Below are 20,795 nucleotides of genomic sequence, written 5' to 3'. Positions count from 1 at the left end.
GTGAAACCCTGTCTCTACTAAAATTACAAAAAATAGCCGGGTGTGGTGGCGGGCGCCTGTAGTCCCAGCTACTCGGGAGGCTGAGGCAGGAGAATGGCGTGAATCCGGGAGGCAGAGTTTGCAGTGAGCAGAGATCGCGCCACTGCACTCCAGCCTGGGCGACAGAGCGAGACTCCAGCTCAAAAAAACAAAACAAAACAAAAAAGCTTCTTAAACTATGAAATATTGAAATGGCATAACTTTGAAATATTTACATGGTATTTCTGGTTGCTAATTGAGACCCACCACCCCGTACTTCCTTCCTTGTACTTTTGGGGAAGAGGTGGGCCCCATTTCAAACCTCTTTTCCTTTGGTTCTGTCCAGAAAGGAAACTGTTGTTTCTGGCTAGTGAATCATTCTTCCTGAAGCTCACTTTTTAAATGAGTTGCTGGGAGAACTTGGATGTGGAAAACGATTTGAGGTTGAACAAAACAAGCCCTTTGCTGTCAGCTTCTTGCATGAGTGTGCACCATTTGCTTCCCACAGACACCTCCTGTTCATCCACATTGCTGTCCCTTGACTCTGAGGGAATGTACTTCCCTTGCTCAGGGACAGATCACGGCTCTCCCTGGGATCTTAGACTCCATTATGCAAAGGGAAGCCTAATAAAAACCTTTTCTTTCCAACCCAGGTTCAAACGCTGAACGGTGTTCAGTATTTAATACCTACTCACAGGACCTGTTTGTAAAATATTCTGTATATATCCTGATGTCTGTTAACATCAGATGTATATGTCTGATGAAGACATCCACTTATGTCTTCTAGAGGCTTCTAGAGATAGGCTCCTCATGTGTCTTTGCAATTCCAAAACTTACCAAAAACAAAAACCTGAGCCTCTGAAGCTGTCGCCAACCAAGTGATTCAGATGTCGGGGCTGGAACACCAGTTGTTGGGGGTGCAGGACTTGGTCTCTGCCCTCCCTCACCTCCTGCCTCTTCTTTCTCTCCGTCACCCCATCTCTGCCAGTAGAGAATGGAACTGAGGTCTCTATTGAAAAAGGGAAAGTTGGTAGCTGTGCTGACTGCGGCAGAGCTCTGACTTCGGTGTGTGTTTCTGTGTGTGTGTGTTTCGGTGTGTGTTTTGGTGTGTTTCTGTGTGTGTTTTGGGGTGTGTTTGTGTGTTTCTCTATGTGTTTGCTTTGTGTGTGTTTCGGTATGGGTTTGTTTCTGTGTGTTTTGTTTTTTAATGGGCGCGAGACTTTGGCCCATCAAAAATGAGAGAACTAGGGAAGAAGGCTCAGGATGGGAGAGTGAAACATTGCTTTGATTCTGGTGCACAGAGGAGCACAGTCCAGCCTTACACTGAAAGTCGGTCAGTCCTTCTGAAGGTGGCAGGAGAAAAATGGCTATGTTAATAACAACTTGTGCTGGCCAGGCCATGGTCCCTGAATGCCCAGCCCACAAGGTTGTCCAAGCACCTTTTCTGAGGAGCTTTCTACCAGGACCCCCTGGGCCCCTGTCTGCCTTACCATTGTGGTCCTGGCTGCCAGACTGGAACTTCATTGTTGACCTAAATCCTAGTATCTTCCTAAGCTTTTTTTTTTTTTTTTTTTTTTTAATTTTGCCGCAAAAGCCTGTTGACTTAACTGTCACCAGGCTGTCACACATTCATTCGTCACCTGTGTGCGTTTATTTTTAAGTGAATGTACATATTTGGGACCCAGAAGTCAATGTGTTTGCTCAGAACCATGAGGCTGAAGTTGGGAGACCATTCTCCTCTTTACGGCTCAGATGGTGGTAGAGCCGGTAGACGTCTAATGTAGCCCAGTGAGGCCTCCTGACTTCTAGTGGGGAGGGCAGGGAGGTGAGGTGAGGGGAAGCAGTCAGCTAGGTCTTAGTGAGGCCAGAGGGAAAGATCTGTAATTTAAGGACACACTGGGCAACGGCCTCTGAACTAACCCAGTACTTCTCATTTCTCCCCTACAGTTGGAGGTCCCCCTCCCCACTAAGTGCCTCTCTGCATAGCACCGGTCCCCACCCGCACACTCTCTGGACCACTACAGCTGGACGGGCAATGGCGGGTCGGGGAGGCGCAGCACGACCCAATGGACCAGCCGCTGGGAACAAGATCTGTCAGTTTAAACTGGTTCTGCTGGGGGAGTCTGCGGTGGGCAAATCCAGCCTCGTCCTCCGCTTTGTCAAGGGACAGTTTCACGAGTACCAGGAGAGCACAATCGGAGGTGAGTGGGCACGAGGGAGTTGGGGAGGGGCCTCAGGGTTGCCAAAGAAATGCTTTGACCTTGAAGAGATGGGAAGCTGCCTGCCTGCATTAGAGACTAAATGCGTCTGTGGTGGCAGCTGCACTTCCTCACCTGGGCTCTGGAATCGAGCCCAGCACCTGGTCTCTATGCCAGAGTCCCCTGAAGCATTGCTAGTAAGCATTCGCTGGAATGGAAAGCCAGCTTCCCATCCTGTTTCTGCCCCTTCCTGATTTGTGTGGCCTTGGCTGAGGCCCTTTCACTGCCCCGGCCTCATGGAGGGAGAGGCTGGCTCTGGATCTTCGAGGCCCCTTCTTACTATAACGGGTGGTCCACGTGCCCTGGCCTTTCCCACTTCCAGAAGGAGGAGCAGCCTGGTGAGTCAGAGCTGGGTGATAGGTGGGCGTTTCTGAAGCTGACTTTCTGGAGCTCACAGCCTGTTGTTGATTCTCCAGTGGTCAGCATTTAGGATGTGAGTGAGGGTCTGGCCTCAGCTTCTTGCCTCCGTGGCTAGCACACACGTCAAGAGGCAGGGGCCAATGCTGGCGTTGGCCTTGAGTCATCCTTTCTCTACTCTCTTGGTTGGTAGGAGGTTTCCAGGCAGCTGGAAACAAAATGGGCCGTGTCAGCAGTCTCCCTGCTGCCTCCTCAGCATTTGGGTCAGGAGCTGGAGAGGGGAAGTGAGGCAGTGCCCCAGGTCCCTCAGTACGCTGGGGGAGGGCAGACCAGGAAAGCAGCCTTCCACACACGGCTGTCTGGGGTCCTCTGCTGGGTCCAAGGGCAAAGGGGCCTTTCGCTGTCTGTTCCAGCTCTGGACTCCTCCTTTGAAGTATGTGTACAGGCACCCTGCCTTCCCCTGTCTAAGGAGTCACCTCTTAGTGACTGAAGGTCGGGTCACAGGGTGGCCATACAGGAACGGGTCTGGGTCAGAGCTAGGGGCGGTGGCTAGCTGGAGTGCCTGGAGGTGGCAGGGGTGGTTGGGAAGGCGGCCACCCAGCCTCAGCCTGGTGGTGGAACAGTGTGTACTTCCCCAGCATAGCTAAGTGTGTGAGAATGTCCTCAGGAAACCCAAGGTCAGTGACACCCCTGGGCTGGAGCAAACTGAGGGGTGGAGAGGTCCCCAGCTGGTCTGTTCTCTGAGTGGCGGGAGGAGGAGGTCTGAGGGCGCTCACCTTTCTGTGCTTGGAGTCAGGCTTCCCCTAGACTTCCCCTCTGCTGCCCCTGCTGCATTCCTCTTCCGAGCGTGGTCCTGAGACAACCCAGTGCATGCAGGCCTCCCTTCTGCCCTCGCCTAGGCTGGGTCTGCAAAGCCTGTGCAGACCCCATCCCCCAGACACGTACATAAAATCCAAACTCCACCCCTGCTCAGGCCTGCTTTGGCTCCTGGGTTGAGGGTTCTCTGTGCCCATCTCAGTGGTGGGCTTCTGCGTGCCAGAGCCTAGAAGCAGCAGTGGGATTGTGTGGGGTGGCTTCCAACTCACCCTTGCCCCTGAACACTCCTTCTCTCTTACAGCGGCCTTCCTCACACAGACTGTCTGCCTGGATGACACAACAGTCAAGTTTGAGATCTGGGACACAGCTGGACAGGAGCGGTATCACAGCCTGGCCCCCATGTACTATCGGGGGGCTCAGGCTGCCATCGTGGTCTATGACATCACCAACACAGTAAAGATTTCCCCTTGCCTCTTCCTCTTCCCTTCATCTTCTCAGAGTCCCAGGGATTGGGTTATCAAAGCCCCGATTTCAGGCCGCTTAACCCTCTGTTCCTGGGTGGCGGGTGGGCAGATTTCCTGTTTGGGGACATTACGTCAGAATCTTTAGGTGGCAGTGTCTTAGATAATTTGGCTGTGCCAACTTGAAAGTCTCTAGTGGGTGGCCCTGGGCAGAATGCCTTCTCTGTCCCTTCGACATTCTGCCCCTGTCTCCTCAGGATACATTTGCACGGGCCAAGAACTGGGTGAAGGAGCTACAGAGGCAGGCCAGCCCCAACATCGTCATTGCACTTGCGGGTAACAAGGCAGACCTGGCCAGCAAGAGAGCCGTGGAATTCCAGGTGAGGAGATGACAGACGTGGGGGAAGGAGTGGAGCAAGCAGCTCCTCCGCCCTCGTCGAGGTTGCTCAGGGGCTTTGAGAAGGGCTGCGCTAGGAGGCAGCGGGGAAGCTTCCATCTGCTGAGCCTCTCGTGCCTCAGGCATGGGCCTAACATGGCTCCTGTCTGTAATCCCAGTGCCTTGGGAGGCTGGAGTGGGAGGATCACTTGAGGCCAGGAGTTGGAGACCAGCCTAGGCGACATAGTAAGACTCTGTCTCTACAAAAGATTTGAAAATTAGTTGGGCTTGGTGGCACGCACCTGTAGTCTCAGCTGCTCGGGAGGCTGAGGCAGGAGGATTGCTGGATTCCAGGAGTTTAAGACTGCAGTGATGGCGCTACTGAACTCCAGCCTGAGCAAGAGTGAGGCCCCATCTCTTAAAAAAATAAAAACAGCCAGATGCGGTGGCATACGCCTATAATCCCAACACTCTGCAGGCTGAGGTGGGAGCATCACTTGAGCTTGGGAGTTCGAGACCAGCATGGGCAATGTGGCAAAACCCTGTGTCTAAAAAAAATACAAAAGTTAGCTAGGCATGGTGGTGTGCTACTCAGGAGGCTGAGGTGGGAAGGATCACTGGAGGCCAGGAGATTTGAAGCTGCAGTGAGCAGTGATTGTGCCACTGCACTCCAGCCTGGGCAACAGAGTGAGATCCTGTCTCAAAAAAAAAAAAAAGAGAGAAAGCGTGGGCCTAAAGGGAATTACCTGTCACCTGTCTCTCCCTGGTTCTCTTTCTTTGGTGGTAGGGGTATTGTAGATATGGATCACTAGCCTGCTGCTTATCTTTTCTTGTAAGTTGACTTTTTAATTAAACTTACTGAAAAAGAAATGTCTCTGCTAACCCTAGAAACTCAACTTTTCTTCTAATTTCCCCAGTTTCTTGTCCTTCCAGAAATATGCACGTGTCTTTTAATCCCTTTTTTTACATTGATGGCAGTGTGCTATACATACTGTATATGGTCATTTTTTACCAATCCCTAATAATAGCAAAAGACTGAAAACAGTGCTGCAGTAGACATCCACATACTTTTGTGCTTTTGTGCAAACATGTAAGTGTATTTGTAGGTTAACTTTCTAGAAATATTTCCTAGCCTAGTGATTTTGAAGAGCAAGAAGGCAGGGTGGACCTAGGGAAACCTGGGTAAGACATCTGCCAGTGATTGTGAGCTGAGAGGTGCTATACATGAGCGGGGAAACCCAGATCAGGGCAGCCTTAGGCCTGAAAAACCCCTGTGTGTGTCCAGCTGATCTCTATTATGATAAAGCCCTCGAACAGGGAAGGTTTGTATCCTGGGCCCTGGCCCCTGCCAACATTTCCCTCTCACCCTGTCTCACCTCCATCCAAACCAGGAAGCACAAGCCTATGCAGATGACAACAGTTTGCTGTTCATGGAGACATCAGCAAAGACTGCAATGAACGTGAACGAAATCTTCATGGCAATAGGTCAGTTGCTTCTCCTCCCCTCCTCTCTCTGCCACACCAAGGGCATATCACCTGTCTGCTGGTCTTGAGTGGGCCTGTGGGGTCCCTTCATCACTTTTAACCTTCTGATAAAATTGTTTTCGTCTTCACCTGACTCCCAGATGTAGATGTCGGTTGTTCACCCGAGAAGTTCCTGAAGCCTGGGCCAGAGTCTCAACATTTCACTCTCTGAGCCTGTAGCCTGCCATCCATTTCAGAGCCTGCCTTCACTACCCCTACCCACTGCCTAGGAGTTTTTAGCTCATTTGGCTCTGGAATCTTCCTTCCTGGGTTGCAGATCCTGGCTCTACCACTCATTAGCTCTGTGGCCTTGGGCAAGTTATTTAACCTTTCTTTGCCACAGTTTCCTGAAAACACTCAGAATGCACCTGACCCATAGAAGCCCTCAATATGTGAGTTATCACTGATTGGGTGTAAAGGCCAGAATCTACTCCAGTGGAACAGAGAGAGTTACTGGGGTAACCCCCACAAATGCACTTTTCACCCTCCCAAACAGCTAAGAAGCTTCCCAAGAACGAGCCCCAGAATGCAACTGGTGCTCCAGGCCGAAACCGAGGTGTGGACCTCCAGGAGAACAACCCAGCCAGCCGGAGCCAGTGCTGCAGCAACTGAGCCCCCCTTGCCTGCCCGCTGCCCCCACCTCCTCCACCTGAACGACCCGACTGGAATCCACTCTAACCAATCGCACTTAACGACTGGGGCCACCACTGGGGGGGCAGGGGGAGGGGTCCACCATGATTTCTCCATATAATTTTGATCATAGGCCAGAGTGAGTTATTCCACCTGCACCTTTCTGTACAAATACTAATTCAATTTTAAGTCTTAAGTCACTTTTTTAATATATATGATCTTCTGCTCTTCCCACTTCCTCCCCTTTCTACTGCTCTCCCATTTTCCCTTGCTGGGAGTAGCCACATGCTCTTGTCCCCCCACCCTTGTATATGGGGACAGTGGGGTCAGAGCAGCTACCCTTTCTTTCCCTCCTGCGGAACAGCAGACCCAGCAAGAGCATCCACATCCTCACCTTGTTCGGAGTGGTCTTGGGTTTGGGCGGGGGGCAGACCTTGGGAAGGGGCTTAGGAAGGGAGAGGCAGCTCTTCCTTCAGCTGGCTCTCATCAGGCTGCAGTCCCCCTCCCCGCCCCCACCTCCCTGCTGGGAAACCACAGCATTATCACAGCATTATTGTGACAGCCACGAACCCATTGCCCACAACCCTTCCACCCTTGGTCACCCCGACCTCTGGCTCTGAGCCCTGTTCTGACCAAATCACGATGATGAGTATTTGGGGGTGGGTGGGTAAGGGGGGGAGTGGGAGGGGACGGAACCAACTTTTCTGTATTTTGTATTGTATGTTTTCTTCAACATGTAACCAATCAGTATCTTGTCAATATAGTCAGCCGATCGATCGACCTCACACCTGTCTTCCTTGTCTTTCTCTGGCAGTTTATCAGACAGTGCCCTCTGTAGTTGAAATTGATTTAAAATGAACCACTGAATCTTGTTAAACAAAATCTTCCCCTCTAATATGAGGGGATGCTGGCGGTCATGGTAACCAAGAGAAAGAGGCTCTTACTGTTAGCAGCTCTGATGAGGTGGCTGACCTGGGCTGACCACGTTTGAAGTTTCAGGGCCTGTATTCACTTCTCCACCACTCCCTTCCCTTCCCCCACCTACCAGATCATACTGGGGTGACATGCAGTCTGTATTTGATGATCATTAGTCTCTGAAACACCAGAAACAACCTCTTTGGGTTTTTTTGGTTGGTCTTTACCAGTGAGAAGGTCTGGATCCTCTCTTTCTGAAGAGGAAGGAATCCCAACAGCCCCTGGAACGCTGGACTGGTCTTTTTTTTTTTTTTTTTTGAGACGGAGTCTCGCTCTGTCGCCCAGGCTGGAGTGCAGTGGCCGGATCTCAGCTCACTGCAAGCTCCGCCTCCCAAGTTCACGCCATTCTCCTGCCTCAGCCTCCCGAGTAGCTGGGACTACAGGCGCCCGCCACCTCGCCCGGCTAGTTTTTTGTATTTTTTAGTAGAGACGGAGTTTCACCGGGTTAGCCAGGATGGTCTCGATCTCCTGACCTCGTGATCCGCCCGTCTCGGCCTCCCAAAGTGCTGGGATTACAGGCTTGAGCCACCGCGCCCGGCCTGGACTGGTCTTAAGGCCAAGACTGCAGCCCCTGGCTTTCCTCACCACCTCTGTCCACAGCACCCCACACCACATCCAAGTTGCCCCAACGCAGCTCTCTACTGGTTCTGGAATCAGGTCTGGGCACTCAGCTCTCTGCTGCTCCCTGTCAGAGCTGCTGCTCAGCTAGGACCACACTCCCCTCTAATTTCTCCCAGGGCCACAGAGGCCTGATTCCTTTTTTTTTTTTTTTTTTTTTTTGAGACAGAGTCTCTGTTACCCAGGCTGGAGTGCAGTGGTGTGATCTCAACTCACTGCAGCCTCCACCTCCCGAGTTGAAGCGATTCTTCTGCTTTGGCCTCCCAAGTATTACAGGCACCTGCTACTATGCCCTGCTAATTTTTGTATTTTTAGTAGAGACGGGGTTTCACCATGTTGGCCAGGTTGGTCTCGAACTCCCGTCAAGTGATCCACCCGCCTTGGCCTCCCAAAGTGCTGGGATTACAGGCATGAGCCACCACAGGCGGCCTTTTTTTTTTTTTTTTTTTTGAGACAGCCTCACTCTGTGGCCCAGGCTGGAGTGCAGTGGCAGGATCTTGGCTCACTGCAACCTCCCTCTGCCTCCCAGGTTCAAACGATTCTCTTGCTCAGCCTCCCGACTAGCTGGGATTACAGGCGCACACCACCACACCTAATTTTTTTTTTTTTTTTTTTTTTTTGAGACGGAGTCTCGCTCTGTCGCCCAGGCTGGAGTGCAGTGGCCAGATCTCAGCTCACTACAAGCTCCGCCTCCCGGGTTTACGCCATTCTCCTGCCTCAGCCTCCCGAGTAGCTGGGACTACAGGCGCCCGCCACCTCGCCCGGCTGGTTTTTTGTACTTTTTAGTAGAGACGGGGTTTCACCGGGTTAGCCAGGATGGTCTCGATCTCCTGACCTCGTGATCTGCCCGTCTGGGCCTCCCAAAGTGCTGGGATTACAGGCTTGCGCCACCGCGCCCGGTCCACACCTAATTTTTGTGTTTTTAGTAGAGATGGGGTTTCACCATGTTGGCCAGGCTGGTCTCGAATTCGTGGCCTCAAGTGATCTGCCCGAAGAGGCTTGATTCTTGGTGGACCACCACCTTGGGGGCGCCTTTCCTGCCTCCTGTGCCTCCAGTCCCTCTACCTCTGACCCCCATCCCCAGGAAAGACAACGGACACCAAGGCTGCCGCACATCGGGTCGTTTGTTTACTGGGTCAGGTTGGAAGCCTTAGAGCCAAGGCTGAGTCTCCAGGACGGTCCTGTATGGGCTTCAGGAGAGCCAGCGCCACACACTGGCCTCTGACCCATAGCTTCCCCGAGGGGATCGGGCAGCACGTTATGGCGGTAGGATTCAGGTTGGACGGGAGCACCTTCTGTGACATGCGGTAACTGACCCTTTCCGGGTCACTGCCGTCCAGTTGCCGCTGTCCGGTCACCATCAGCCATTGGCCGTCCACCTGCACCACCAGCTCCTCCGGGGCGAAGCCGTGGGCATCCATCTTCATTTGGAAACCCGTCTGTGGCATGATCATTGTCCTCCTGCGCTGGCGGACTCTCCCTGAGCAGCCGCACCGGCATTGTGGCTACCTGGTTCCTTTCAGCGAGGCCCACGCTGGGACACCGGGATGCCACCCGGCTCTCGGAGAAGGTGTTACCGATCGGCTGCATCCGAGTCAGCAACTAACTGCTGTCCAAGGGCGCGAGGCTCCGAGCGCAGAGCTAGGCGCGCGGACGCCCGGAGAGGGGCGTCCCGTGGCCTAGCCGAGATCAGCTCCGCTCGCTCGGTTCCCTTCGCTTCTGCAAACGCAGGCGAAGTTCGGAATCAGTCACGCCCATCTTACCTCCAAGAGCCAGACTGTCACCGCCCTGGCGCGCCCGCAGCTACTCTCATCCTAGACCCTGACCCTTTCTCCGCCCTTCCCCACCTTCGTTAATGGGCCCCGAGGAGGCCGCAGCTGTGAAGGAACTGGATCCTCGACCAGGCCAGACCCGAGGGAGCCGGACCGCGGTGCAGCCAACAGCAGATTGATCCCCCAGCTGGAAGGGGGCTGTCTTGCCTTCTAAGGACCAGGCCTGGGGCAAGGATTGTTCCCAGAGAGAGTCAGGGGAGGGCGGCCTTTCTGGGTCATCCACCCTACCTCTCCCTGACCACCCACAACCCCACGCGGACACGCGAGACGAGGAGGCGGACTGGTCTCTCCGGCTGCATTAATTCATCCGCCCCCCGGGGTCTCCTGTGATGCAGGCTGTGGTCTGGGTTCGGGCCACAAAGATGAAGATGCAGTCGGGGCTTTAGGAGAGCGGCTCCCAGTGCGCAGAGAAAGGCTTAGCCGTCCCCTGCCTCACCCTCCACAGTAGCCTTCTTGGTGACCATCGTAACCACAGCTATGCCTCTGGTGCTGTTAATTGATTTTTTTTTTTTTTTTTTTTTTTTTTTAAGAGTCAGGGTCTTATTATGTTGCCCAGGTTAATCTCGAACTCCTGGGCTCAAGCGATCCTCCCATCTCGACCTCCCAAAGTGCTAGGATTACAGGCGTGAGCCACCTCGTCCGGTCTATAAACTTTATTTTTTATTTTTTTGTAGAGATGGGGTCTCCCTATGTTGCCCAGCCTGGTCTCGAACTCCTAGGCTCAGGCGATTCTCCTGCGTGAGCCAGCCACCCGGCCTGATAAACTCCCTTTTGTTGAGTGATGCTATTAAATACATACAGAAAAGCGCACGAAAAGGTGCAGGTGAATGTCAGGAGGAGAACACACCCAAGTCACCACCACACTGCTGCAGAACTGTTGTTACGTCTCATCTTTACCGCAGCTGCAATTCCATGTCCGGAGCCGCGTGGGGCAGGGCCTGTGCGCGAGTTGGGGGAGGGGGTTAAGTGGGAGAGAGGCGCAGGAAAGAGGCAGACCCCACGATTGTCCCCAAGACTCCTTGTCCCCAAGAGGACAGCCATCGTGACTCTCCCGGACACCATTAAAAGAGATTACAAGTCAAGAGGGGTCAATGTGGGGCCTTCGCTCAGGCCTCACTTGGCTGTCAGGGGCCAAGAGACCAGACAGAAAAGTCTGGAAGCTGGAGGCAGTGGGGGAAGGCGCTGGAAGACTACAACTCCCGTCACGCGCCGCGCAGCGACGCCTGCGCACTGAACGCCGGTTGCCCATGCGGCCCTAGGGCTGGGAGCGCGGCGCCGCTCTCCGCTGCGGGGGAGGCCATGGCGGAACCTTCCCAGGCCCCGACCCCGGCCCCAGCTGCGCAGCCCCGGCCCCTTCAGTCCCCAGCCCCTGCCCCAACTCCGACTCCTGCACCCAGCCCGGCTTCAGCCCCGACTCCGACTCCCACCCCGGCACCAGCCCCTGCCCCAGCTGCAGCCCCAGCCGGCAGCACAGGGACTGGGGGGCCCGGGGTAGGAAGTGGGGGGGCCGGGAGCGGGGGGGATCCGGCTCGACCTGGCCTGAGCCAGCAGCAGCGCGCTAGCCAGAGGAAGGCGCAAGTCCGGGGGCTGCCGCGCGCCAAGAAGCTTGAGAAGCTAGGGGTCTTCTCGGCTTGCAAGGTGGGGGCGGGGCCTGGGGTGAAGGGGCGGGGCTTGGGGCATCCCTGGGCTCGGGTGGGAGTGGGGTAAAAGCTCAGGCTGCGGAGCGGCTCTTGCCCCAGAGGTATAGATCATTGACTGATCCTTCCGCCTCCAGGCCAATGAAACCTGTAAGTGTAATGGCTGGAAAAACCCCAAGCCCCCCACTGCACCCCGCATGGATCTGCAGCAGCCAGCTGCCAACCTGAGTGAGCTGTGCCGCAGTTGTGAGCATCCCTTGGGTAAGGCAGGCAGCGCCCTTGGAGCTGGGGGCAGCTGCTTGGACAGGGTGACAAGTGCCACAAAGCCTCATCTCTGAAAAATCAAAGATGCCTCGAAGGAGGGATTGGGTTGGGGGGTGTGTATGCACCAAGGGAGGGGAAAGGAAATCTCTCAGCCCAGAACAGGCCCAGGCAACCCAATGGCTGTTATCGCAGCAGTCAGTCTCACTATTGGTCACACTGGTTGGAGGGACGGAGTGTGCATCTTGGTTGGCTGTGAAGAGGGTCAAGAAGCCTTGTTGATTTCTTCTATCAATTTTTCCCAACTCTGTCATCTGTCTTGCAGCTGACCACGTATCTCACTTGGAGAATGTGTCAGAGGATGAAATAAACCGGCTGCTGGGGATGGTGGTGGATGTGGAGAATCTCTTCATGTCTGTTCACAAGGAGGAGGACACAGACACCAAGCAGGTCTATTTCTACCTCTTCAAGGTGAGCTTCTACTGAAGGAGGGTGTGAATGAAGGAGGTGGGGCCTTGAGGGGTTGTCTGCAGCTCTGCCCCGCTCCCCTCTATGCCCCTTCCTCTTCTCTCTAGCTCCTGCGGAAGTGCATCCTGCAGATGACCCGGCCCGTGGTGGAGGGGTCCCTGGGCAGCCCTCCGTTTGAGAAACCTAATATTGAGCAGGTGGGATAGGGAAATTGGAGATAGCGGAGAGGAGAATTGGGGACAGCTTGGAGGAGTGGGGAGCCTGTGTTCTCCATCCTCCTCAAGCTGAGAACCGTGGGGAGGTTCAGAGAAGGGAGGGTGTTTTGTGCTAACCTCAGGGTGGGCATGGTGGTAGGGAGGGGGCAGAGCTTTTCTATAGAAAGCACCCGAGAGAGAGAGGAGAACCTTGTCCCTGGCCTCAGGGAGCCTCTTCCTTTGTCTAAGAAGGCCCTGCAGGCTGCTCACATCTCATTCCTGGTTTTATTCCCCACCCACCCCTTCTCAGGGTGTGCTGAACTTTGTGCAGTACAAGTTTAGTCACCTGGCTCCCCGGGAGCGGCAGACGATGTTCGAGCTCTCAAAGATGTTCTTGCTCTGCCTTAACTACTGGAAGCTTGAGACACCTGCCCAGTTTCGGCAGAGGTCTCAGGCTGAAGATGTGGCTACCTACAAGGTCAATTACACCAGGTAGGCCCAGCCAGGGGCAGCTTCGGGGGAGGCTGGCAGGCCCAGCCTGGGTTCAGTGGTTTCCGCCCTCACCTGTCTCCCCCTCAACTCCCTACTCCAGATGGCTCTGTTACTGCCACGTGCCCCAGAGCTGTGATAGTCTCCCCCGCTACGAAACCACTCATGTCTTTGGGCGAAGCCTTCTCCGGTCCATTTTCACCGTTACCCGCCGGCAGCTGCTGGAAAAGTTCCGAGTGGAGAAGGACAAATTGGTGCCTGAGAAGAGGACCCTCATCCTCACTCACTTCCCCAAGTAAGGCTCCTTCTGGCCTATCAGGATTTGGCCCCAAGTTCACATCCTCCCTGTTGTCCCCTTTTTTCCAGGAAGGCTTCCTGGATTGGTCCCTCCTCTCCCTCCATGGGCCTTCTGGGATCTGGGCGTCTACCTGGCAGACTTGCCCATGGCCCAGAAGCAACTTGCTAGTACTAGTCTGGGGATGGCAGGTACATAGCCCAAGCTAACGCTGCCCCCACCCCACCCTACGCCCCGGTAGATGTTACTAATTGTTTCCCATGGGGGCCTGGACACAGCCTCAGACTCCTTCCCTGCACAGCTCTCCAAGAAATCAGAGCTTATGCTTGAAGTGAAACCAATTTCTACTCCTGTTCTGGTCTTTTCTGTACAATTTTCTTCTGTTCGGCCACACCTTTTAAAATCTGGGTCATAACTCCCCTGTTCAAAAAACCCTCACTGACGAATCCTGGCTCTCTAGTGCCCTCCGCCATCAGGTGGGAACAAGAGATGGCAAGGTGGGGTGGAGTCTGAGCCCATTTTGATACTGAGGGCAGTGAGGGGATTCAGGGTGACAAGGTGCCCTCCCTGGCCACACAGCACAGGATGACATCAGCTCAGACCTGTCTCCCTGTGCTACACAGCATGGTGAAACTGAGCTTCTTTGATCTCTGTCCTGGATGTGTCCTGTTGTCTTACCTTCAATTGGAGGCTCCCAGAAGACAGGGGCTGTCCCCTCTTTCAGGTCCCCAGTTCCCTAAGAGCAGGGTCTGCTCTGACCAGCCTCCAGTCCCTCTGCCGCCTGGCCCAGGCTGCACCCTTGGAGAACAGAGTTGTGGGACAGACTGTGTCCTCCCTACAGATTCCTGTCCATGCTGGAGGAGGAGATCTATGGGGCAAACTCTCCAATCTGGGAGTCAGGCTTCACCATGCCACCCTCAGAGGGGACACAGCTGGTGCCCCGGCCAGGTATGTGCCATGGTATGCTCTGTAGGGTGTCTGGCCTGCCTGGCTGAGCTAAGCCTCCTGGGTGGAAGAGGGCTCAGCTGGGCCAGAGGCCCTGGATCCCACTGAGGGACCTGCCACCAGCTTCAGCCCTCCCGTCCCTGACTTCTCTCTCTCTCTGTCTCCCTTGTCCCTGACTTCTCTCCCTCTCTCTCCTCAGCTTCAGTCCCCCCGTCCCTGACTTCTCTCTCTCTCTCCTCAGCTTCAGTCCCCTTGTCCCTGACCTCTCTCTCTCTCCCCTTAGCTTCAGTCCCCCGGTCCCTGACTTCTCTCTCTCTCTGTCTCAGCTTCAGTCCCCCGGTCCCTGACCTCTCTCTCTCTCTCCTCAGCTTCGGTCAGTGCAGCAGTTGTTCCCAGCACCCCCATCTTCAGCCCCAGCATGGGCGGAGGCAGCAACAGCTCTCTGAGTCTGGATTCTGCAGGGGCCGAGCCTATGCCAGGTAGATACTTGATCCCTGACCTCTGACCATCATTCACTCCTTCCCAAACCTTTTTTTACTGATCCTGACCAACCTTGCCTGCCTCCCCAATAGGCGAGAAGAGGAAGCTCCCGGAGAACCTGACCCTGGAGGATGCCAAGAGGCTCCGTGTGATGGGCGACATCCCCATGGAGCTAGTCAATGAGGTCATGCTGACCATCACTGACCCTGCTGCCATGCTGGGGCCTGAGGTGGGCAGCCCGACCTGCTGACCAGTTGGGGGACCCCCACCAACCTGAAACCCCAGCTCACCGCCCCTCTTCTGTGCCCAGACGAGCCTGCTTTCGGCCAATGCGGCCCGGGATGAGACAGCCCGCCTGGAGGAGCGCCGTGGCATCATTGAGTTCCACGTCATTGGCAACTCGCTGACGCCCAAGGCCAACCGGCGGGTGTTGCTGTGGCTCGTGGGGCTGCAGAATGTCTTTTCCCACCAGCTGCCACGCATGCCTAAGGAGTATATCGCCCGCCTCGTCTTTGACCCGTGCGTCCCCCAGAGAGCCCCTCCCCCAGGGCAGGACCCCCGGGTCCCTTCCTCCTCGGCCTCTTGACTCCTCAAAATTGGAGATCCCCTGCTCCCCACTTCTGAAGTTCAACCTTTGATCATTCTTATTTCTCACTGCCCAACCCTGACTACAGTTCAGACTTCCAGGGCTCTGGGGACCTGAAGGAAACAGGCAGGGGCTGTGACGTGCCCACCTCTCTCTTAGGAAGCACAAGACTCTGGCCTTGATCAAGGATGGGCGGGTCATCGGTGGCATCTGCTTCCGCATGTTTCCCACCCAGGGCTTCACGGAGATTGTCTTCTGTGCTGTCACCTCGAATGAGCAGGTCAAGGTGAGTGCCGCTCCCCAGCCCACGGCTCGCTCCGGAGTTTGGGCCAGCTCGGAGCAGCGGGAGGTGTGGGATGCAGCAGCCCCTGGCTCTTCTCTTAGTGGCCCGTTCCTCACATCCCCACAAGGTGGCAGCCGTACTTTGATAACTGTGGATTAGGAAACCACCTGTTCACAGACAGAGCCCAAGAAGCGGCCACGCTTTGGTGACCTGTGGACTAGGATTTTCTTCATCACAAGAACATTTACATACATGGGGGAATTAATTACTTTAATTTTTATTTTTTATTTATTTTTTGAAACAGGGTCTCTCTCAGCCAGGCCGGAGTGCAGAGGCATGATCAGGACTCACTGCAGCCTTGACCTCCCAGGCTCAAGTGATTCTCGTGCCTTGGCTTCCCAAGTAGCTGGGACTACAGGCATGCGCCATTACATCTGGCTAACTTTTGTGTTTTAGCAGAGACAGGGTTTTACCATGTTGCCCAGGCTAGTCTCCAACTCCTGACCTCAAGTGATTCACCTGCCTCGGCCTCCCAAAGTGCTGGGATTACAGGTGTGAGCCACGGTGACCAGCCGAACTAACCGTTATTACAGTAGTCCTATGCTGATAGCCTTGGCTTCTGTCCTTTGTTACAACAGACCCCCTCGTAGGGTCGCTGGCTCTGTGTGTCACATACCTCAGATCTGCGTGGCGCATCGTTGGCCCTGATGTGTGGGAGCCATTGCTCCTGCTCAGGCCTCTGGTGACTCCCTCTCCCTCCTCTCCCAACTCTGAGGCCCAGGGACTGGGAATTGCTGGCCTGTGTTGGGTTTGGACCCGGCCCTGCCACGGCTGGCAGCCTGACCTTGAACGCATTTCCTAACATAGCTGTTTCAGTTTTCTCTTTTCTAAAATAGAGGTGGTACTACTCGCCTCTGGGGTTGAGAATCGGTCTGTAAAACAGGAAGCACTGCACCTGGCCCAGAGTGAGCTTAGAAAGCCTCTACCTTTCACTTTCCCCCATAAACTCCCCTCCCTCTGTCAGCTGCCTTTCTTCCTCTTTGCCTGGATGCTCTCCCTCTCCCCACCTCCTTTCCAATCCACCCGCTCCACTCTGGGCTCTGAGACCTCTCCAGCACCAGGCCCATCCTCAGCTCCTGGTGAGTCCTGCTCCCCTCCCCCACAGGGTTATGGGACCCACCTGATGAACCACCTGAAGGAGTATCATATCAAGCACAACATTCTCTACTTCCTCACCTACGCGGACGAGTATGCCATCGGCTACTTCAAAAAGCAGGTGACCCGTAGCCTTATCCCACACTGGTCCTTTGCCTGAAGCCTGGGGTCATTCTGTCCAGCCCCTCTGTGGATGGAGTAGGAGTCCCTTTATGTCCCCTACTTCACCTGACACCTGCCAGGAAAGTCTCCATGCCTATCTTCTTTCCTCTGCTGCCACTGCCCCAGGGGAGAATGGGGGCCTATGGGGCCAGTAGAGCAGGCTGGAGGAACTGGGGGGCCAGTAGAGCAGGCTGGAGGAATTGGGGGGCCAGTAGAGCAGCCTGGAGGAACTGGGGGACCAGTAGAGAAGGCCGGAGGAACTGGGGGCCAGTAGAGCAGGCTGGAGGAACTGGGGGGCCAGTAGAGCAGGCTGGAGGAACTGGGGGGCCAGTAGAGCAGGCTGGAACTGGGGGGCTGGTAGAGCAGGCCGGAGGAACTGGGGGGCCAGTAGAGCAGCCTGGAGGAACTGGGGGGCCAGTAGAGCAGCCTGGAGGAACTGGGGGGCCAGTAGAGCAGCCTGGAGGAACTGGGGGGCCAGTAGAGAAGGCCGGAGGAACTGGGGGGGCCAGTAGAGCAGGCTGGAGGAACTGGGGGGCCAGTAGAGCAGCCTGGAGGAACTGGGGGGCCAGTAGAGAAGGCCAGAGGAACTGGGGAGCCAGAGCAGGCTGGAGGAACTGGGGGGGCCAGTAGAGCAGGCTGGAGGAACTGGGGGGCCAGTAGAGAAGGCCAGAGGAACTGGGGAGTCAGAGCAGGCTGGAGGAACTGGGGGGCCAGTAGAGCAGGCCGGAGGAACTGGGGGGCCAGTAGAGCAGGCCGGAGGAACTGGGGGGCCAGTAGAGCAGGCCGGAGGAACTGGGGGGCCAGTAGAGCAGGCCGGAGGAACTGGGGGGCCAGTAGAGCAGCCTGGAGGAACTGGGGGGCCAGTAGAGCAGCCTGGAGGAACTGGGGGACCAGTAGAGCAGCCTGGAGGAACTGGGGGGGCCAGTAGAGAAGGCCGGAGGAACTGGGGGCCAGTAGAGCAGGCTGGAGGAACTGGGGGGGCCAGTAGAGCAGGCTGGAGGAATTGGGGGGCCAGTAGAGCAGGCTGGAGGAACTGGGGGGCCAGTAGAGAAGGCCGGAGGAACTGGGGAGTCAGAGCAGGCCGGAGGAACTGGGGGGCCAGTAGAGCAGCCTGGAGGAACTGGGGGGCCAGTAGAGCAGGCTGGAGGAACTGGGGGGCCAGTAGAGAAGGCCGGAGGAACTGGGAGCCAGTAGAGCAGGCTGGAGGAACTGGGGGGCCAGTAGAGTGGCCTGGAGGAACTGGGGGGCCAGTAGAGCAGCCTGGAGGAACTGGGGGGACCAGTAGAGCAAGCTGGAGGAACTGGGGGGCCAGTAGAGCAAGCTGGAGGAACTGGGGGGCCAGTAGAGAAGGCCAGAGGAACTGGGGAGCCAGTAGAGCAGGCTGGAGGAACTGGGGGGCCAGTAGAGCAGCCTGGAGGAACTGGGGGGCCAGTAGAGCAGCCTGAAGGAACTGGGGGGCTCTTCGGGATGAGTCAGGAGTGGGCAGCTGACCTGGGACCTTTCCAGGGACAGTTCAAACCCTCAGTGTCCCAGGAGGAGGTTCAGGAGCAGGAGGTGTCACATGGCACGTGCCACCCCTCTGGTGCTCCCAGGGGAGGGACTACAGAAGTTGGGAAATATGGATGGACTGGGTCATGACCATCCACCCCCCAGGGTTTCTCCAAGGACATCAAGGTGCCCAAAAGCCGATACCTGGGCTACATCAAGGACTACGAGGGAGCGACACTGATGGAGTGTGAGCTGAATCCCCGCATCCCCTACACAGAGCTGTCCCACATCATCAAGAAGCAGAAAGAGGTGGTGTGCGCACGTGCGCATCTGTGGGAGTTTTCATGAATGTGCATGCGGAGGGCGAGCGCACGTGTGTAGACCTGTACTACGTGTACATGCGTGTATGTGTGTGAGTGAGGAGGGGACAGGCCAGGATCTTGGTTCTTGCTCTGCTCCCTTGGGGAAGGTATGAAGGGAGGTGCTGGATTAGGTGGCATTGCATCTGGGTGGGTGCAGCTGGTGGCTCTGACTGTGGCCCGGGGAGGGGTTGTTGCTGGGGCTGGAGCTGGCCCCTTAGACCCTTCCTTCCCTCAGATCATCAAGAAGCTGATTGAGCGCAAACAGGCCCAGATCCGCAAGGTCTACCCGGGGCTCAGCTGCTTCAAGGAGGGCGTGAGGCAGATCCCTGTGGAGAGTGTCCCTGGCATTCGTAAGCAGAGGTCTCGGTTGCGGGGTAGTGGGGGCACGCTGCTTGGGGTGCGGATCGGCATTCTTAGAGACATTCTCCCACTTCCCACTTTGCAGGAGAGACGGGCTGGAAGCCGTTGGGGAAGGAGAAGGGGTGAGTGTTTTGTCAAAGGAGCCAGGTTGGGGGAGGGGCAGAGGGACTCAGAGCCTCAGACTTGGTGTGTCTCACCCCAGGAAGGAGCTGAAGGACCCCGACCAGCTCTACACAACCCTCAAAAACCTGCTGGCCCAAATCAAGGTGGGGAGACCAGGTTGCCTTTCCGGGGCCCCTGCACCAATGGCTGTGGCCTCTTGATGCAGTGTGAGGTGGGTGGCGTTCTCGGGCTGGCGTGGGTGCAGCAGGGCTGTCCCCAGCTCGGCTCTTCTCTCCAGTCGCACCCCAGTGCCTGGCCCTTCATGGAGCCTGTGAAGAAGTCGGAGGCCCCTGACTACTACGAGGTCATCCGCTTCCCCATTGGTGAGGACCCTCCATTCCATCTCCTTCCCCCCTCTTCCATCCCCATACCTGCTCCTGCCCTCACTGCGCCCTGCAGCCCCATGGGGCCCACCCCGGTGGACAGCCCTGCCATGGTCCTCAGCCTCTTAAAGCTGTGCTCCGCCTCCTGCTGCCCCAGACCTGAAGACCATGACTGAGCGGCTGCGAAGCCGCTACTATGTGACCCGGAAGCTCTTTGTGGCCGACCTGCAGCGGGTCATCGCCAACTGCCGCGAGTACAACCCCCCGGACAGCGAGTACTGCCGCTGCGCCAGCGCCCTGGAGAAGTTCTTCTACTTCAAGCTCAAGGAAGGAGGGCTCATTGACAAGTAGGCCCAGCTTTGGGCCACAGCCCTGACCTTGAATGTCTCCACCTCGGATTCTGATCTGATCCTTAGGGGATGCCCTGGCCCCACGGACCCAACTCAGCTTGAGACACTCTAGCCAAGGGCCCTCCGGCCCCTGATCCTGCATCCCTTTCCAGAAAGGGATGCCTTCAGGCACCCCCAAGCCTGCAGCTCTGTCCCAGCCTTCACTGTGTGTGAGAGGTTTCCTGGGTTGGGGCCCAGTCCCTCTAGAGTGGCTGGTGGGACGGGATGAACCTTGCCCAGCCGTGGTGGCCCCCAGACCTGGTCCCTAACAGCTTTGGAGGCTTGGATTCCCAGGTGGCTATTTCCCTGAGGACCAGGACTGCTCATTTTAGCTTGAGTGATGGCTTCAGGGATTGGAAGTTCAGTCCAAACTGGAGGGGGCCATGCCTTGTCCGGTACTGTACTGTCAGTCTCCCCCGGGGTGGGGGTATGGGGACCATTCATTCCCTGGCATTAATCCCTTAGAGGGAACAATAAAGCTTTTTATTTCTCTGTGTGATTGTTTCTTTGGTATAGTCCCAGCCTTAGCAGGCTCACCTTGGCCCCCCAGGGACCTCTTGCAAACTGGAGGCTGCTCTCCCCAGCAAGCCTCAGACCTGGTCCTGTGCTACACTTGCCCCCTGCGCAGCCCAGGTCTCACCTGCTCTAGTCGGGCAGACCTACCTGGCTGCAGCCCCCCACCTCTTCCCTCCTCCAGGCTGCTCCTGATCCAGATGCCAGGGCAGCAGGGGTCAGAACCTCCTGACTTAACCTTAACTTGGGTGGACGTGGTTACAACTGACCGCAAAAGGGCCAAAGCATAGAGGATCCCGTAGCAGTGAAAGAGTGCTTCCCTGTTAGCACACATGGGGCTTTTTCTCGGGCAGGGATGGGAGATTCCTAAATCGGCTC

General features: G+C 56.1%; 3 protein-coding genes across 13 annotated transcripts in view; 2 read left to right on the top strand and 1 right to left on the bottom strand.

The window, feature by feature from the left end:
- The window catches only part of RAB5C (RAB5C, member RAS oncogene family), a 31,465-nt gene extending 24,240 nt beyond the window's left edge, over window positions 1-7,225 (top strand). For 2 of the 4 annotated variants that reach the window (XM_077968885.1, XM_077968886.1), the window contains exons 3-7: window positions 1,966-2,219; window positions 3,751-3,902; window positions 4,168-4,290; window positions 5,678-5,771; window positions 6,307-7,225. In XM_077968885.1, coding sequence (XP_077825011.1) covers window positions 2,054-2,219; window positions 3,751-3,902; window positions 4,168-4,290; window positions 5,678-5,771; window positions 6,307-6,422 — 651 coding nt within the window. In that variant the 5' untranslated portion in view covers window positions 1,966-2,053 and the 3' untranslated portion in view covers window positions 6,423-7,225. 4 annotated transcript variants of the gene reach the window in all.
- A 1,811-nt stretch (window positions 7,226-9,036) lies between these two features.
- On the bottom strand, window positions 9,037-9,632 carry HSPB9 (heat shock protein family B (small) member 9). Its single transcript, XM_015119686.3, is given in 3 exon segments — window positions 9,037-9,232; window positions 9,235-9,469; window positions 9,471-9,632. Coding segments are annotated over 3 exon segments (459 nt in total). The 5' UTR covers window positions 9,624-9,632; the 3' UTR covers window positions 9,037-9,161.
- Window positions 9,633-11,101: 1,469 nt separating this feature from the next.
- Window positions 11,102-20,396, top strand: KAT2A (lysine acetyltransferase 2A). 8 transcript variants are annotated; one of them, XM_077971733.1, is made up of 18 exons: window positions 11,102-11,503; window positions 11,640-11,748; window positions 12,089-12,234; window positions 12,339-12,428; window positions 12,736-12,917; window positions 13,018-13,209; window positions 14,051-14,157; window positions 14,523-14,633; window positions 14,727-14,863; window positions 14,945-15,153; window positions 15,380-15,506; window positions 16,669-16,779; window positions 18,474-18,617; window positions 18,906-19,020; window positions 19,116-19,152; window positions 19,233-19,296; window positions 19,431-19,515; window positions 19,673-20,396. In XM_077971733.1, the coding sequence occupies exons 1-18, from the start codon at window positions 11,165-11,167 to the stop codon at window positions 19,864-19,866; spliced, it is 2,499 nt and encodes an 832-aa protein (XP_077827859.1). In that variant the 5' UTR covers window positions 11,102-11,164; the 3' UTR covers window positions 19,867-20,396. The 8 variants fall into 8 exon arrangements, 4 of the variants coding, with proteins under 4 accessions (XP_077827859.1, XP_077827858.1, XP_014975170.1 ...); XM_077971732.1 differs by having other exon boundaries at window positions 18,474-18,620; XM_015119684.3 differs by having other exon boundaries at window positions 11,640-11,763.
- Window positions 20,397-20,795: the final 399 nt, after the last annotated feature.

This window comes from Macaca mulatta, chromosome 16 (genome assembly GCF_049350105.2).
Source record: "Macaca mulatta isolate MMU2019108-1 chromosome 16, T2T-MMU8v2.0, whole genome shotgun sequence".
Taxonomy (NCBI): Eukaryota; Metazoa; Chordata; class Mammalia; order Primates; family Cercopithecidae; genus Macaca; species Macaca mulatta.
Note: the sequence above shows the minus strand (reverse complement) of the source record. Positions and strands in the feature narration are given on the sequence as shown.

Coding starts and splice junctions, on each gene's coding strand:
- KAT2A (XM_077971730.1), top strand. CDS start 11,165: ATGGCGGAACCTTCCCAGGCCCCGACCCCGGCCCCAGCTGCGCAGCCC. Junction 12,918..13,017: donor TACAAGGTCAATTACACCAG/GTAGGCCCAGCC, acceptor TCCCTACTCCAG/ATGGCTCTGTTACTGCCACG. Junction 14,864..14,944: donor CTGCCATGCTGGGGCCTGAG/GTGGGCAGCCCG, acceptor TTCTGTGCCCAG/ACGAGCCTGCTTTCGGCCAA.